General features: G+C 41.3%; 2 protein-coding genes across 4 annotated transcripts in view; both read right to left on the bottom strand.

Annotated features, from left to right (window-relative positions):
- The window catches only part of rerea (arginine-glutamic acid dipeptide (RE) repeats a), a 146,491-nt gene extending 143,005 nt beyond the window's left edge, over positions 1–3,486 (bottom strand). The window contains exon 1 of the mRNA XM_033629295.2: positions 3,169–3,486. The gene's annotated coding sequence lies outside the window, so the exon portion shown is untranslated. The remainder of the gene's footprint in view (positions 1–3,168) is intronic.
- A 4,200-nt stretch (positions 3,487–7,686) lies between these two features.
- eno1a (enolase 1a, (alpha)) lies at positions 7,687–18,853 on the bottom strand. 3 transcript variants are annotated; one of them, XM_033629443.2, is made up of 12 exons: positions 18,644–18,853; positions 16,124–16,218; positions 14,217–14,312; positions 13,720–13,778; positions 13,218–13,287; positions 11,436–11,569; positions 11,054–11,276; positions 10,389–10,586; positions 9,705–9,906; positions 9,494–9,602; positions 9,284–9,342; positions 7,687–8,211 (listed from the first exon to the last, which is right to left on the bottom strand). In XM_033629443.2, exons 2-12 carry the CDS (start codon positions 16,206–16,208, stop codon positions 8,148–8,150), a joined length of 1,299 nt encoding a protein of 432 aa, XP_033485334.1. In that variant the 5' UTR covers positions 16,209–16,218; positions 18,644–18,853; the 3' UTR covers positions 7,687–8,147. The 3 variants fall into 3 exon arrangements, with proteins under 3 accessions (XP_033485334.1, XP_033485335.1, XP_033485336.1); XM_033629444.2 differs by lacking the exon at positions 13,720–13,778 and adding an exon at positions 14,012–14,070 and having other exon boundaries at positions 18,644–18,852; XM_033629445.2 differs by lacking the exon at positions 18,644–18,853 and adding an exon at positions 16,302–16,462.
- Positions 18,854–18,941: the final 88 nt, after the last annotated feature.

Here is an 18,941-nt window from a genome sequence, read left to right as displayed (position 1 = left end):
TCTTGGCACGGGAACTGAAAAACATCTTCGGAGAACAATAAAGAGAGCTTGGCTTGTTGTGCGTGCTGTCAGTAAGTGCTGACAGATTGTTATTTTTAATGAATATACAGCACTTGAATGGCCCATCAAGAGGTCTTTGAGCGAACATTGCTCCTTTGTTCAGAGCATTAATTTTCTATGTAACAGCCAGATATCTTGCAATGAAATTGATATCAAGCACTGTACAGGAAAAACCTAAATCAGTTTATCCACTTGCTTCCCTATTGCACCCTCTTTGCAGCAACTACACAAAGTCATTAGATTATAAATACAAGGCAGCGCACTTTCTTAATTACAAATCTGATGTCTAAAGATGCTTGATTACACATCCTTTCCTGTGCTGGCTCTGTCAAGCAGACATTTCACTGCTTACCTGCCTCCCCTGCCAACATAATTTCACACTGTGTATGAAATCCTTGAGCAAAAGTCACAATAAATCCCCCTAATCACCTTTATTTGAAACACAATAGCCTCGCTGAGAGTAAAATGCCCCTTTTAAAATACAGGCTTACCACACCGATGACAGGTTATAGCACCATCTCGTACCTGCCACAACGCCTCAGTATACAGCATGAAGTAGCTCTGAGACTATACCCAGGTATTATTATGGGGAATCATCCTTCATGACAATTCATGGTGAGGGAAAGATGTAGTGACGGCATCTTGGCGAAAAACAGCAAGATGCCATCCGAGCGCAGCATGTAAACATTGAATTCCCGAGCATGTGTATTGACAAATCATCCAACAAAGAGGTGTCAGAGCACAGTGAAAAGGGATTTTCCTTAACATTGTCTGGCCTTCCATTTGCCACATATTACTCATAAGAGAGCTGCCATTACTCAAACACACATTAGTCATTAAAGGAAAATAGCAGGGCTATTACATTTCTCTTATCATTACTCTGCCGCTACTACAGCCACCCAGCTAGATTAACATTCGACGGATGGGGTGTGTCATTGGATATGTGACTCAAAGTAATTTTACCCACTGCTGCTCTTGAGATCCCATTCAAATTGAAACACTATAAAACACCCTGACCTCCTCTGACCCCTGAACTAACCAGATAATGGGGATTTAAAAAGGGGACTTTGCACATTTATACAAAACATCAGTGCCACAAATGTTCAGTTTTAAGCTGCTCTAAATTATCCTCTTGGCTGAACCTGAAAAATTCCCTTTCTACAAAAACTATAAACCAAACATTAAGATGCTTTTCTGTCGGAGCTGCGCTAAAGTAGTAATCAACGTATAGCCTGTAATGGCAGATGTCTGTAACCTAACCTTGCAAGTTTACAGTCTAAGTGGTAGTTTAAGAAAATCTAAATCACAACCACTAAGCTACTGGCAGCAGGGAAAGCCACTAAAACATCAGATGTTCCATATGCATGATGTATGGAGCTAAAGAGGTGTATGATGGTGCAGCTTTAGTCACAACTGCAATGACTTGATACAGTAAAATCTAAAGCAGGCTGAATATGTTTTGGTTTATTTTTTCTAAGCAAGAAAGGGATGTTACCTGTTGTTAATCATAACTTGTGTGTAAAAATATTGTTGCAGTATTCCTCTCAAAATTTCTGACCATATGGGTGTATGCATGTGTAAGTGTGTTTTCCCTCCTAACCCTCTATTGCTAAACCACAGTGTGTAACAGACATCGCAGGCGTAAATGATGTGTGTAAACTTTTTCAGTTCACTGCCCTCTCTCCACAGTGTCATGTCATTATCGGGAGGCCTGAACAGGTGGCAACTACACAGATAGAGTAGCAGTGTAGTTGCAAAGCTCCAAAACCTGTCCATGTTAGTTTGCTTACAGTCATGGTAATGTGCATCTCTATGTTTTAATGCTGTCAGGGTATCAGATAATTAATTTGCAATTTCCTTACACCCAGCTTAATGTTGTGGCACTTTGACAAGGAAATGCAGGCTTTGCTGTCAACACTAAATTACATTCTCTCACGGGACTTAAAATAACTTGGCATTTACAAAGCAAATCAAATGTTACTCGTGCCTTTGATCACTGTGCAGTGTATGTTCAAGTTATGGTGAGGACCACAATTGTGCAAGGCTGTGTAAGACTGTGAATTAGTCAGAAGTGAGTCAGAAGCACTTAATAAATATAAGTCACTAGCTCTCCCTCTTTCAGATATTAACATGAACATAAAGTGTCTTAAGGATCACATTTAAATGACAGGTTATGCAGGATGTCTGTAGCCAGTGTCTTCTGTTTATGTTCAAACTTACAATCCATAACTTAGAGTAACCTCATGCAACAAAAAAAAATCAACTTCACTTATAAAAGCATAAACCCAGCATATAACGTTACTACTATCCCTGTGCCTCATGTAGTCACTACTACAAATGTTTTGAATTACCCAGGCTGCCAGAGGTGAGAAGTGTTCATGCCAATTCTGCTGATTCTATTTGTTGACAAATGTCTCCCATGAAGATTTTTACAAGCCTTGCATCTTTGTTTCCAACAGCCAACACGAGTGTGCCGTTATCCACCGTTAGCTTTGCTCAAAACCAGCCAACACCATGCTCTTGAATAACCACAAACTGTAAGCTAGATGACAATAATTGACCACAAGTCAAGCACACAAAGACAGCAAGTTAGCTTCGCCAGCTAACGTTTCCATGAGCTAATGACAATAGCTGAATGGGCTCGGGCTACTCCCTGGAACACAGCTACTACACCGGGTGATTCAAAATGGGAAAACGTTTGCTGTGGGGTATTGCAAGGTTACGTTCACGTTAAAGCCACAAAGCGTTTAATAAAAATGAAGCCATGTTGTGTGTGTGGCAAGTGCTCTGCGCTAACCGGTGTCAACGGGCTGTTTGTATCCAGACATTACCCTGCTCCTTGTTGGCATTCCCAATCAGTGCTAGTCACTGGCGCTAGCCGCTAACGTTAGTTCATGGTAACCAGCAACAGTGAGGGGCAAACAAGTCTATCAGCTAACTAGCTAGCTGATGCTAATAGGCAAATTAGCCAAATAGCTAGCAAGCAAGGGTGTACGTTAACAGCCCCCAACGTTTACAAACTATTCCCTCATATTTGTCATTTCCTGCTCGTTTACTGATGAAAGTCAAAGGCAAAGAAGAAGGCTGGTGGAAGCTCACAGCACTTACCTTAAAGAGCTTGATCTACAACATCTGTGATTTGTTTGATGAGAGACTGCAACAACAAACAATAGCAGCAGCAGCAGCAGCAGCAGCAGCAGCAGCAGGGGCAATTAGCCAACGTTAGTTAGCCAAGTGTCGCCACTACACAGAGTAGCACGGCAGCTGCAGTGCCACCTGTATATCTTCTCTTATGTAGCTATAACGGAGCGGACCACGGTTGATACAATGCTGTCATAAATGATGGACTTGAGAATAAAGAGGGAGTAATCGTTGCCGGAATGCACAGACTAGTGTGTGTGAGGGGCACTCAGCATGACAGCATCCTTCTTCATCTTGGGGTGAGAACAGTTGGGGGGTTCTCAAAGTTCAACCGGTAAAATATCGTCACCCACTGGCCAAAACTGGGAACATCCACAGTGAAGGAGAGGGGCGGTGTGGGAGTCCTCAGGGTGTCTATACTGTAGCAACACTTGGTCTATCTTCATCCTTATAAACCTGTGATACTGCCAGACTATATTTGGACTGCCAGTGAGCCCAGAAGAATAGAGCACAATACAATACAATCTCTTTGAGGGGGTTTGAGTGTACTGCAGCACTGAATATATACAGTCAATACAACAAATGTGTTGTATTATAAAGCATACAGTGAACAAATAACAGAACTGGAGCAGAACATTATAACAAAATATAACATTTAAAATCACAAAATAGAGAACAGAATTCCTTAATGGTGGATGAAATACACTGAGCACCTGAGAGAATAGAAAATAATAATAACTCCATGATAATCAAATCTCTATTGGGAGATCTGAGACAACTGTAGTATTGAATATACAGAAAATAGAATATATTTACATCAAAAGGCATATTTTAAACAAATAACAGAATTAAAGGAGAAATATATGACAAAATATAACTATATATTACCACAAAACAGTCTATGCTATACTATAGTGTAGACACCTGGCACAACAGAACAGCAGAATTTAAGAGGAAATAAGGGTACCATAAAACTTCAATTAGTAGCCCGGGCTATTATTTGCTTAAATCACCTAAATCAACAGGCCTATATTTGGGACAGGTGTCTATATGGGACAGGGCTTTAATTCCTTTCACACAAAACTGTTGCACAGCAAAGATCAGGAAATAGAAAGAAATTGTTTTTTTTTAACCAGTATGAGCATGTGAGTACTTGTATAAAAATTAGGCTTCAGATAATATATCAGTTATGAATCATTCATCTGATGTAGCTCCAGGTGACAGAGCATCAGAGAGCGTGAGTTATGGCACCTGGCATACCGACACAACACCACATTATCCTGTTAAAACAATACTCACAACCTGAATTAATTTTCATGAAAAACTCTTTTGATTCTTTTGATCTGAGGAGCCTTATGGCCTAAAGGAATATGAATAACTTACAGGATCATTGAGGAATGGAATTTGAGGTAGTCAACAACCCAGTTTTATACATTTGAAAAACTTCTCTAAAAAAAAAAATTCTGCTTGGCAACCAAACCAGGCGTCTATATGGAGACAGATGTGTTGTCTTTTCCTGGTTTTAAAGGCTGCGTTACAGTAGAATGATGTGACTTTCTGAACTTACTGGACTGTTTCAGCTGTTGTGTTGTTTACCTTTACCCACTTAGTCACTATATCTTCATTAAATAGTCAATATTTTGTGAAAGCATCAATAGTTGGAATATCAATATCAAGGTATTTGGTCAAAAATACTGTGATATTTTAAATTCTCATATATATGATGTCATATTGCCAAACCCTTTCTAAAGTACAGAGAACTTTACATATCTAAACCTTACAAAACTCTGCACTGATATTGCCAAACCAGTTGTAGTGCATGAAGTAGCATATTACACTTTTTTTCTGTGCCATCAGTATCTAAGAATTATCAGCATCCAGTATCAGCATCCATCAGTATCTAAGAATTACATCACTGAAGCTCCACTAATGCAACAGTTTATAAAAGAAATAATCATTTAAAAACAAACACAATTAGAAGAGAACAATATAGAAATAGAATTAAATACTTATTGGAGGATTTGAATTGCAGCATTGAATATACAGTAAGTAAAAGAAACATGGTATATATTATGTAATGTATCGGGGTCCACGTGAGATGGAATAATTAGAAATGTAAATTTAATCACAGAATAGAATACAATAATTAAAGTTTCATGAGTAAAAAGCAGCAATCTACTTTCATGACTGATCATTCAAAGATTTTTTTTTTAAAACAGCAGAAACAATCATAGTCTTTAATGGCATTTGGGTGTTGTTTCCTATTTTCTGGCAGTGTTGACTGGGAGGGGGTGTAGAGGTGAAAACACTGGTCAATATTTTGTATTGTTTGTTTGTATGTAAAACTGTGTGTGTGTCATGACTGGTGCAGTAGCCCTGCTTAAACCTTTAACCCCTTGAATACACGTGAACTTATTGACTGGCATATAGTGATCAGACCATGGATGGATTACAGAAAGGGCCCACCAGGCACAGGTCCAGGGGCTGAAAGTGTCAAGGAGGGTCCTCTGGTCTTCACCTATCAAATGTCAAAATGTCAAATGTCAAATTAAGACGTACTGAGAAGGAAGAGGCTCTAAATGACCACAAATAGATGCAAACCCACAAAAAGATGCATAACAACTACAAAGAGACGCGGAACCGCCAAAAACTCTGTGCATCTTGCTCCTGTGTAGGAGAGGTGGTGTTCAACTACAACTCCATTAAAGATAGCAGCACCTATATCCCTAATTAAAATATAACAACCTGTGTCTTCTTTGCAACTGAAACGATCCTTTTTAGACAATGATACAGCCTGATATCATCATGATTTGTGTCTGTGAGGTGTAGATCTGCTTTGGTGACAAATACTGTGGAATTAGATTAATTAGTCTTTTTTTTTTGTACTGGAAATAAAGATTGTATAGTTTAATAAATGGTGTTTATCTTGTTCATTTGGTACATGTGTGCCTCATGTCAGGACCAGGAGCTGCCTTTAGTACGTCCTGTTTAATAGTCAAATAAGTATCAGTTTGATTTTCAGTGGCAAACTGGTGTCACTTTCATGGCTGTTATAATTCTGTTGTTATATCTACAGGAACATGTATGTTTTGATGAAGCCCAATGAAGTAAACTTTAAACATTCAGTGCATAAGACTCAGGGGGATTTAGTGGTGTCTAGTGGTGAGGATTGCAGCTAAAACTTCTCTAGGTTAGAATTTAAATGCTCATTTGTCAGCTTTTTACCAGGAGCTGGATTTTCCACAGAGGTCTCCTCCTCTCCAAAACATACGGACCAGGTGATTAAAACCAGTAAAAACACAGAATGAAGCAGTTTCACATTACAACTCAGTGTTTCTCTGACGCTGTTTGGCATGTCTGAGATGGGCGGCTTGCCCCACATCATGCTACTGTGTGCTCACCGTTTTCTCTGATAACTTAAGATCCAGACATTCAGGAGGTTTTGTTGCAGATGGGCTTCTAGCTACAGCAGCTGACACAAATAAACGAATGGCCCAGTCTATAGCCAGTGTTTCTTTTGTTTGTTCTGGGCTACTGTAGAAACATGGCAGTGAAGATGACAGTCTCTGTGGAAAAGAACCAAAGACCTGCCCCCTATGTAGATATAAAGATAATTTTAAGCAAACAAAAACCACAAGGAATCTTATTTTCAGGTGACTATAGACTAAAGAAAATATGCATATTATATTATATTCCATTTCTGCCCGCCTAAATCCTACACCCTGGACCTTTAAATGTCATCTTGGCGGCCCTCTGGCTTCTATTATCATGTCTCCAGGGAACATGTCAGTGAAGTGTACTGTATAGATCTGACCACTAGATGGCGCAGGTCTCAAGGAAAAGAAATGACACAGTGTTCTATTATCCACGCTGTAATATCAATTTACTAGTCACCCAGATTTACCCTCTTACTCCTTTGAACCTTTTGTAAAAGCGTCACTGTAAGACCATTTAAGTGTGAAGAAGACGTGTTGCTAAAGGAAACCTGCAGCAGATGATAGTCACAGGATGTTTATAGATGCTTTTATATACGCTAGGTAGTTTCTTTGTACCAGTGATTTGTAATACATCTCCTTGGTGACGGCTAAACAATGGAGGCAGGTTCAGACAGGGCTCACACAAAGTGAATTGGTGTGGCACAGACCCAGCTGGCAATCCCCACTGGTACCATACCACTGGTGAATAGACCCTCATTTATCTTGGCAAGCCTCAGTACAAAAAGAGACTGCAGAGAGCCTCTGGATTCTTTTACCCAGGGGGACAGAAATGGCGTCCCCAAGCACCAAGCTCATGTTTCTGCCTCTCGGTGGCACTCAGATTACATCACAGGCTTCACACAGGCAGGAGTAGTTACTGAGGAGGAGACCCTTTGCTAAAGACATGCTCATTTTCTCTGCAGGAAAATCCTGAATGATCTGTGATTATAACCTTCATTATCTTTGAATGGATATGGGAATTATAAGTACAACACAAAGAAATCACAGAAACGTTTCAAACTATGTTGTTTATTACATGTTCCTGCCAACGCTTACAGCAACACAAGACCTTGTCAGATGCGACACATTGCACATACAATACTGTTACCACTGCTCGAGGCAGAGCTCGACTACACTTACAGTAGCTCAAATACTCAGAGGACCAAAAAAAAAAATCACTACAACTCACATGAAGCTAAACGAAAATCTCTCACACAGTTACACGGACACACACATAGGGACCAACACTATTCAGGAGCTGAAGCATAGTTTGAGGATGAGCTGAGCTGTGGTTGTACTAGGACGTACTGTAGCCTCTCCACGCCACAAACCACAGACTTGGACCTCGGATTTCGGCAGTAATCTCTCCACCTTCTCTCCAGACAGGGCAGGCAACCTAGCGTGGCGTATATGTGTGTGGGGATTATTTATGAGCAGTGAACACACGGAGGCCCAAGGAGGTAGACCAGCTCAGATGGGGTGTCTGAAGTTCTGGCCGGCAAAGCGGGCCTTGTCGCCGAGCTCCTCTTCAATCCTGGGAGAGAGGGATGACAGTTTGTTAGCGATAGATAGCCTGAGAAAATTTGGAGACAGTTTAAAAGATCCTTTTCCCTTCATCATGGGCTGCACCAATTGCTAAAAACTGTCTGTCCCCATCAATGATGGATGAGGCTTTCGAAATGTGGTCTAATAGGGGTGTTCTTTCATTGTCTGATCTCTGTACTGATAGTAATTTTGCCTCTTAGGAACAGTTTGTGCTTAAATATAATATCCCCAGATCCCATTGTTACAGGCACTGGCAGCTCAGTTACTTTGTAGCCTCAAACTCAGACCGCTTTCCATTATGCCCCTCCACTTCTATGTTTGACTCAATTAATTGGTCATAAAACAGGCTATGAAAATAATTTACAAACTACTGAAAATGCACAATTTGATGCCTTCAGACCTCCTTAAAATAAATTTGAAGCAGACTTGAATGAACCAATGCTAAAAAAAACAAAAACATTCGTACACAGTCTGCATTGGTTTAAAGTCAGACTTTCTGAGATTAAAGCGGATATAAATCCGATGTGACTGACGCAGGCTGGCTCTAGCCACTCTGCTGCACATGTTTTGGACATGTTCTATGCTTTACACATTTTGGCAAACCCTCTAAGACCTCTTCTAAAATATTTGGAAAAACAATGGCGCTGTCCTTGTACTGTTTGTTGTGGCCCAGGTAGACTCTTAGAGTTGGCAAACCCAAATGTTGGCCTTCTGTTCTCGTCTGGCCAGGAGCCTGATACAAATAGTCACTGGATCAGGGAAATCATGCACCATATTAAACTAGAGAAAATTAGATATACTGTCAGGGGGTTTACTTGGAAATTCTTATACTGGCAGCATTTTTTTAGCTGTCGTTGAGGATATGGAAGCTGACAGCTAGACAATGCAACCAATTTATCTGTAATTTTAATGTATTTGAGCTATTTCCTTTCCTTTTGTAGAGTTCAGCCTATTGCACCTGAGGTGTTATGTGAGAAAACACAATACAAAAAGAAAAGAAGATGTGGCCAAGCTTTTATTTAGCCACCAGACGTAAGCATATGAATTTGGACTGGACTCACCTGAGCAGCTGGTTGTACTTGGCCAAGCGCTCAGATCGGCAAGGTGCACCTGTCTTGATCTGGGAGAGGAATTAAATGACATATAAGATCCAGTCTGTATTGTTAAAGCTACACCTGTGGTACAGTTTGAATAGTCAGCTTTAAAAACCATAGCAGAAGCTGATGAACGTCAGAATAAGAATGACAAACTACTTGTCTGTGAGGTATTACCTGTCCAGTGCAGAGGCCGACCACCAGGTCAGCGATGAAGGTGTCCTCTGTCTCTCCAGAGCGATGGCTGACCATCACGCCCCAGCCGTTCTTCTGGGCCAGCTGGCAGCTAAAAGAAAGAGACACATTTAAGCCCAGTTAGTCAGATTACGCTTTATAAACTTTACCTTGGATTTTTAAGTGCGATCACACTGCTGTGTTAGACACTTACGCCTGCAGGGACTCTGTGACGGAGCCGATCTGGTTGACTTTAAGCAGCAGGCAGTTGCAGGCTTTATCGGTCACACCCTTCTGGATGCGTTTGGGGTTGGTGACTGTGAGGTCATCGCCCACCACCTGGATGCTGGTGGAGGCTGTGAATTTGGACCACGCGTCCCAGTCATCCTGGTCAAAGGGGTCCTCGATAGACACCACTGTGAGGATAGGAAGAGGGTGATAATAATGTTAGACATTCATAAATCCAACCAGTCAGCAGAATTTCAACAGACACTGATCATTAGTTATCTAAAAAAAATCTGCAACTGATGTTTTTGACCACTTGGTGGCAGCAGAAACAACCTGGTAAATGCACCACTATGTTCACCAGCTCACTACTTTCTTTGACAGAAATCTAAAGTGGTTGTCTGTTGCCTGCTGCCGCTGAGAACATTAAGAGTGAACCAAAGCACTGCATTTTAAGACAGACAGCATATGCATATACTGTTCTCCTCAGGCTATACTTCATGTCTGCACAGGCCCACGTCTGTACATGTCCTCACATGTATTATTTGAGTCTGTCATTCATGCTTGGCCTGTTTCTTGTTATATGAAATGGATTTCTATAGTATCTTTGAAATGCTGCATCCATGGGAACAGCAAGCAGTAAGAGTTTTAGGGCTATGTGTTAAAAACCCACCAGGGTAATCTTTGACAAAGCTCTTGTAGAGGTCAGCCAGTTTGTCAGGGGAGATGTAGCGGCTGGGGTCGTCAGGAGACTTGAAGTCCAGGTCGTACTTTCCAGCCTTGTAGAACTCAGAGGCAGCCACGTCCATGCCAATGACAATCTTATCGGTGTAGCCGGCCTTGGCGATGGCATTCTTCAGCAGCTCCAAAGCTGAGACAAAAACAGCATACAGAGTAAATAATGTGACCACATTTGTTGCTGAGAAAATCAAAAACATTAATTTGTCACAAATGAGTCACCACTGAAGACTCTGCCCCACTGAGGGCATTTGCCTTATCAGCACCTTGACCTGACACTGGAGTCAGAGGCAGGCAGTCAGTGCACTTGTTACTGAGTTGAGGCCTTAATTTAGAAACCATATGTCGGCCCAAGAGTGACATGATAAGTGAAGCACTTCCCTGAGAGGTCTAAGAATGTTATGCTTTCAAGTCACTCCTATCTGACTAGTCAAGGCACGCAGTAACAACTTCATATGATCAAATCATTCCGCAAAAATGAAAACAACAGTGTCCTGAAACAATAACAAACGTGTTCAGCTTGATCTCTGACCTTTCAATTGTAATGAAACTCTAATTGTTAAACAGTGGCTACGACTCTGATTTAACGATTCCACTCACCTTCCTTGTTCTCCAGGATGTTGGGGGCAAAGCCTCCCTCGTCTCCTACATTGGTGGCGTCCTTGCCATATTTCTCCTTGATGACATTCTTCAGGTTGTGGTAGACCTCAGCACCAATACGCATGGCCTCCTTGAAGCTGCTGGCTCCCACAGGCAGGATCATGAACTCCTGCATGGCCAGCTTGTTGCCTGCATGTGAGCCGCCGTTGATGACATTGAAAGCCTGAGAGAGGGCAGAGAGTATCGGCTTTCAGCCTAATGGAATCACAACTGAATTTATGGTTCTTTGGCTCAAACACTAACGGTACATGTCTGTCAGGACTGTAAACATTAAGAGTTTCCATAAAGCCTCTTAATTAGGTAACTGCAGTGTTGTGCTCACAGGGACAGGGAGGATGACTTCACGGTTGCCAGCCAGGTCAGCAATGTGGCGGTAGAGGGGAACGCCCTTCTCTGCTGCACCAGCCTTGCACACAGCCAGGGAGACGCCCAGGATGGCATTAGCACCAAACTTAGCTGAGGGAGGGTAGACACAGATATTTCAATATACTGTGTGGAGACTGCATTCATGAAACATTTACTGTCCTCAAATATATTCCTTACTGATTATTTCTGGGGCTAATAAGCAAAAATCAATAATGCATAACCTTGAAATAAGTAGGATCTAACTGACTTTTCTGTCGCACAAACATGATGTATGTGTGCCTACTGATGTTTCTGTGGTGGTTTTACAGGTTCCAGTCTAATGGGATGAAGCTATTGTTTTTGTCCTGGTTTATTATTATTCTTCAAAAATGTTTTTGCATATTCCTGTGAGATTGTAAGTTGTCAGCATGAAATTTTCACCAGTAATTAAAAGTCGTGACCAAATGCTGCTTAATGAATATGAAACAAAATCTGGTGCAGACATCCATCTGTACTCACTGTACAAATTTGCCTCAAGAACCATTAAAGTCCGCCTGATGAGATTTGTCGTCATTTTAATTTTTTTGAAAAACGTATTTTTGACATCTCCTAGAGCGCAGGTCTGATTTATACCAAATTTTGTGTGGATCATTGTAGAATCAAGCTCATTAGAAGCTGCATAAAGCTTGGATATTTTTAATTAAGCTGTTGAAACATGTCCCCAGAATGTTTGTTGAATTTAGTGAGAGGCAGCGATGGCCAGTTGATGGCTTCAACACAGCTCGACTATCGACTGGCCCGACCCAGATCAGGTTGTACATTAAAGAAAATCTATGTGATTGTGATAACCTGTTAGTTATCTTTCATGTAGAGTGTCATACACTGTCATAGATTTTCCTTAACGGTTTTCAAATTTTGACGGTCCATGTGGGCTTGAACCCCAAAATCGCTGCTTACAGCTTTATTTTTTTTTTAAATATTTTTCTTAGGTCTGTGTCCAAAATCACTCCCTTGTTCACTAACCTTCCTTGTTCATTCACTTACTACTCCCTACATAGTAGACACTCAGTAGTTCACTCAATAGTCAGCAGTCAGTTGATATTTCTGGCACTAATCAATCAGTCATTTTACGACAACACTGACAGCTGTAGAGCTGCATGGAAAGTTTCTGTTTCACATTCATAAAATGTGAAGCATTGTGGAATTGTTAGCAGAATGGACTGTATATGTCAAAGTATCTAATTTTTAAAATATTTCTGATTACTATATAGTGCATAAATTTCACACTCATTCCAAAAACTTGGCATAGGGTACATATAGTTCAGACACACCTAATGTCTCAAAACAATCTTAGGCAGAGTGGAAATTTGGATAAAATACTCATATCATGGTATATGAAATTTTGTATTGCAGTATCAACATGCACACATCAAGATATGCATTTTTTATCTGGAAAATCAGTAAAGAAACTGTTAATGACTAAAATAACCAGAGAGGAATTTTAGTTTATGGTTAATCCTGCAAGCTGAATATCTGACTAATCAAGATGCTTCATGACATTGATGCGGGAATGCTCACTGTACTTGCACACACACCGAGGTATTCAAACATGTATGGCTAATTGTCTGACGGCTGACACACTGGCATATACATAACTATACAAATGTTATACATACATTGTCACATTGCCAAACCCTTTCTAAAGTGACTTTAAAGCTCACAAAAGATTGTCACACCAGTACACAAAGTAGCATCTTACATTTGTTCTCTGTGCCATCCATATCCAGCATCAGCTGGTCGATCTTGTTCTGCTCCAGTACGTTCACACTCTGGATAAGACATAATGTGACAGGTTATACTGTATGTTTGGAAATAAAAGATTAACTTTGTTTAATTCTGACTTTGTTAGTTCAGAAGAACACACTAAAATCACGTTAGAATAATCACAACATCTCAGAACTATGTCACTGAAGCTCCACTAATAGAATTGTTATACATACTTACAATATTTATATATGCAAAGGTCAAAAACCAATGAGGTTAATGTAAAATAGGGAACAACCAACTGCTCAACATGTCTGTTTGATGCAATGTCTTACCACTTGTTTTAAAATAAGACTGTCAGTAAAGCTGCTAATGTTAATGCTAATATTTTTGTGTCATCATTTTCTACTGAATTTTCAAAAGACAATTTGATCTAATAATTTGAGGCTTTTGATACTAGCACACAATAAAATTAGTCAAACAATAAATGGTCCTACCTTGTCAACCAGTGCAGGTGCAATTACTTTATTGATATTCTCAACAGCTTTTAAGACACCTGCAAAGGAACAAGCAGACCATGACTGACCCAGACAGAGACCATGCAGAGCAGGCGAGGCAGATGACCACAGAGCACCTCGGCCAATCTCATGTGGGTGTGTGAGTCATTCTTTTATAGATCTGTGAACATCTGCTAATGCCTGTCAAGGTTAGTGTCCAAAGGCAAAGCCACTCTTCATGCTGCTGCACACACAGATATGTAGTCATCCTGTTATGCCACACTTTATTTACCTGGTTACACAGTGCAGGGGCCAAGAATTCATTTATATATTTAACTGCTCTTTTGACCCCTAACAGGAGGAAGAAACGGAAATAAAGGAAGGAAGAGATGAGGAAATACGACAGAAAGTATAGTGGTGTTGAAATGGCATGAAAAACAGCAGTGGAGTAGAGGAAGACAGAAAGTTAAGAAGGTGAGTCAGTGATGATGGCTTACCTTTGCCCATGTAGCGTGTTGGGTCCTTGTCACGGAGCTCCAGAGCCTCATAGACGCCTGTGGAGGCTCCGCTGGGCACTGCAGCTCTGAAAAGACCTTGAAGACACAGAGGACATTTTGTAACAGTCATTTCCTAAAGTGCTGTGTCATGCCCAACAAGACGGCAAAGGCCTGCCTGCAGTTTGATCAATGCTGAAATGTAATTTTCCGTATCAGCCATCAACCATGTAAACTTTGTGATTACTGTGATATTTACACAGCACAGACTGTACATACATAAACATGTCTGATGGAGCATTAAGTGCAAGAGGGGGTGCTTGGTATTCAAGGAGCAGCAGCAAGTCAAAGGCACTAGGGGACGCCATCACCATTCAATTAGCTGAAGACACTCCCAATGTCCTTTTTTCTGTCCACAGAGAGAAATAAAGCACGTGTGGAGGAAGTGGTACTGGCTGTGGAGCAGAGGGCTGTGATGTAACAGGGGACGACAGGCTGCCAACTGAGCATGTGCAGTGCATCTGTGGAAAGATGCCAAGCCACGCCCCGTACATAGAAGGATGGCCGTTTTGGATTCAACCAAGTGAGGTGAAATTGGGGATGATCAAAAATCTATTTAGTTTGTTCAGTGAAGCGGCAGAGAGGGTGCGAGTCTGAAGGGATTTACGGCTTAGGACGGGAGCTTAGTGAATCATCTGCATCAAGACATCACCTGGCTGCAGCTGGGGGATGCTGGCAGCAGTCCATCAGGCTATAAACTGTGATGTCCTGCTACCACATCATATTAGCATTTTATCTGGATAAAGCCATGGCCTAAATACAAAAAACAGAGCAGTAACAGTGACTGTAGCTGTCTCTCTGGATCACCAGAGCTACTGAACTTGCATCATTCTGCCAACAAGCACAGGAGGTTTTCTAGTACAACTCTGACCAAGAGGCAACCTGGTTACGTAACACAGTAAAACACATTACAGTAACTATGACAGACATGCTCTGAGTGCAGCACACTCTTCTTGGTCTGTGCCGTTAATGATGCCAAATTAGGCCTGGCTGACGGACTTAAAAGGCAATCTTTAAAGAAAAAAGAACAAGGGTTCTGTTTACAATAAACTGGAGCTCTTAGCAAACATCCCAAACTAATGACAAGACGACAGGGCTGCAGAACAGAGCAGACTATTTCCAGCTGATGTATTCAGGGCAGTGTAGCCACTCACTTCCATGTCAATGGTCATTCAGGTTGCTTCATTAACATTCTCAGGACATTTCATTGGGTTGAGCTGTCCTTTTGTTTTAGCTCTCAGAGCAGAACAGCTTGCCAGGAAACTTCAATTCAGTTAATTGATCTCAACTGTAGGCAGACGTGTCAGACATTCGCAGGGTTTAGATGCTTAATGCTCAGCAGCTTCATTATGTAATCTAGTATACAATTAGGTGATGGCAGCACACTGTAGGTTTAATTAACACGACGTCTCGACCTTGCAAAGATTCGACTCAACTCATGGGTTTGCAAGAAGTACCTACTGTATGAGCTATCTGTGCTCCCAAACAGGAACCATTACAGTAACAGAGTGCTGTAGAGGCAGTGTGATATCACAGGAGCTATTTTCACACATACGCCATCTGATCTGATCTACCCTGGGCCCGGAGCTGGCAACAGCATGGGGCAACAGTGCAGGGCAACACACTGGCTTGACCATCCTAATCCATAACTGAGCTAGTTTTCAGGTGAGATAACTGGGCAAGACACAAAAATGTTGTTCTTACTGCAGCATTTCACAAATTAGGAAATAATTACATGTAGATGCGTTCAAAGAGGTTGAACAAGCACTTAAGTCTGAAGCTAACTGTGCCACCCTTGACCACAACCTCTAAAGTCATATAGTACATGAGATACATTAGCCATACAATACCTTTCTTGGTGTACAGATCGACCTCCACAGTGGGGTTTCCACGGGAGTCAAAAATCTCACGAGCATGAATCTTCAGGATGGACATGGTTCTGGATCTGCAGATGAAACGACAGAGAAGAGACATCAGTATAGCGCTGCTTCACATGTCAAGCAGACAGACAGCGGCACTGTTACTTACTGAATTAAAGCTTCAAGTTAAAAGAATGAGGTGGCAGTAATTGTAATGTTCAATGTCACGCGCAGAACAAAATGTACTAGCTCGAGTTTGGAGCTATAAACCATCTAATGGATCCTGTAATTAAACATATATACGAGCCATGCACACCGCCTGAACCAACTGATGCAGGCAGGTGGAGACAGCAGATATATGACTCACAGAAAGGCGTGGCTTATGCAGCATGGAAAAAAAATCTCTGCGAGTCCATTTAGTTTACTTTATATATCAGATTACAAAACAGCATTGCAAAATGCTTGCAAAACTGGGCTGAGAGCACTGCTGTCAAACAGGGGACTCTTGATAACAGTAGTGAAAGGGCTCCATGAGTAACAATAAGTGAATGACTTGGCACAATTCACATCTGGCTCCTTCTTTTGTCCTAGGTGCACCGTACTGATACGGGTTAAAGGCCTGCGTATTGGTGTAATCTCTCAGAGCCTTCGTTATCTTTTTAAATTTCAGTAGTGGAGGTCAGAGAAAGTTTTAAGCCAGACAGTCTAGCATGTACTATTGATTTTCTTTTTTTTTGTTTTATCTATCCTGCCCTGTATTCATGCTCCTACTTGCTCATCTACCCACTCTGAATGCATGAGTGAACTTTGAGGACAGCCTCCAAAGTTAAACCAGAGTGCAGCTGCAAGAGAATCAATGGAAAGTGCTCTAAATGGAAATACACTAGAGTTTACTGGGATGAGGTGCTGAAGCTTGCATTGAATGTCTGGTCAGATTTATAATCTTGTTCAGTTAGCTTGGTCTTTGTTAAGACAGTGTTTGATTTAAATTAAAGTTTTACCAAGTCCATGCAGGAGTTCTTGCGAGACTGCTTGTTTTAGTATTCTATTTATATGAACACAACGATTTTGTAGAGAGACAAAAAAGAAATGTTAATGTTTTTTAAGTGTTCCAGAAAGTACAGAATGATACTGGAACCAAAACTTTCCACCATTGACCCAATCCTCCCACCTCAACTAAACTTAACAACCTCCACTGCAATCCACTTTTTACAGAAATAACCACACATACAAAGCAGAGATGAAACCATTAGTCTACCCGTATTTACCCATTAAAGCCAACAATAATCCATTGATCATTCAAGTTGGTTTTCAAGCAAATATCCCCCCCCAATCCTGAACTTCCAGCAATTGTGAGGATGCAATTATTTATCTTTTGAGATCAAAGACTAAACATCTTTGGATTTTGGACTGCTTGTCGCATAAAGAAAGCTGTTTACATAAATTGTGGTGTGTTTTTTTCTGATCATTTAATGGACCAAATGGCTGATTGATTCATGGAAAAAGTAATGGGTACATGAATCAATAAACCATTAATGAAAGTAAGTGTTGGTGACAGTCCTAGCACTGTCTGTACAGTACATGCAGTGCATTCTTTTGCTGCAGGATCACTGTAAACATGGAGAGCAAAGAGGTAAGCTGGCAGCACAAAATGGCACCCACAAATAAATAAATAACTGAGGACAGACACCTGATACGTGTGTACCCATGTCAGGTTGGCCTCATCCTCAATTAGGCTACAATAGAGTCTGCCAGCAAGCCTTATCTCTGTGTTAATAATCAGTTTAATGATTATTGATTTAAAAAATAAAAAAAACTTTATAACTGCAGCAATAAACTTGCAACCTACTAACTGAGTGAGTGTTTTAAAGCATCCTCTGGTCGTCACTTATGACTAACCATCACATAAAGACACACTGAGGCCCTGTTTCTTACTTCATACAGTAATTTTCCTACCACCGGTGGACACACCCCCATGTCTGCTGCAAGCAACTGGTAACTTGGCTCACTGCCTGAGCCAGCATGTGCAGCGTAGCCTCTGGCTGTGTCTCACATACCATCACCTCCTTTAGAGCTTTAGCCTAAAAACACACTAATAATGGGTCTAGAACACATGGAGGAGACTGCTGGAAGCTGGTCGTGCAACTTGACGCCCTTTTCCCACACACCCTGCTGCAGCTCTACATGGAGTGACACCTCACCAGCTGACGGCCTGGTTTAAAAATAGCCGGTGGTCTAAGGAACTACTCCATCCTGATAGCCACACAACCAACAACTGCGGAATTAATGGCGTTTATAATCAACGATAGCAATGACAAAGTAGCCGCTAACACAAGGACAAGTCTTTGAGGTTACCGACGAGGATGAGGAACATCATGTACACATTTCTAAAAGAAGAAAAGTAGTTTAAATTAACACACACAGTCTTAAAATATGCCCTGTAAATATTAAAAGATGTTGTCCTACACAAAACGCGCCTTTAAAAAGCAGAAATGAGGAGTTAAAAGTTACCTTTACGGGCCTAACTGTGTGCAAGGACGGTGCTGTCTTTCTCTCGTGCAGGCAAGCAGGCAGAGAAGGCGCTCGTGACGCCTTGGGCTCGATGATATGCGGACGGAATCAGGAAGGAACGGAGCGACGGAGCGACGCCATTGGCTGGGACTGACTCACGAGGCGAACGAGTGCGAGGATGGATGCACGTTCACCATCAGTACCCAGACGGACTCCACATCCCTAATGAGGAGGCTGCGGATGTCTTAAATCTTAGCCAAAAACGTCACTTTTAATAAACTTTTAATATATAAACACA

This window comes from Epinephelus lanceolatus, chromosome 8 (genome assembly GCF_041903045.1).
Source record: "Epinephelus lanceolatus isolate andai-2023 chromosome 8, ASM4190304v1, whole genome shotgun sequence".
Classification (NCBI taxonomy): domain Eukaryota; kingdom Metazoa; phylum Chordata; class Actinopteri; order Perciformes; family Serranidae; genus Epinephelus; species Epinephelus lanceolatus.
The sequence above is the reverse complement of the archived record's forward strand: the minus strand, read 5'-3'. Positions and strand labels throughout refer to the sequence as shown.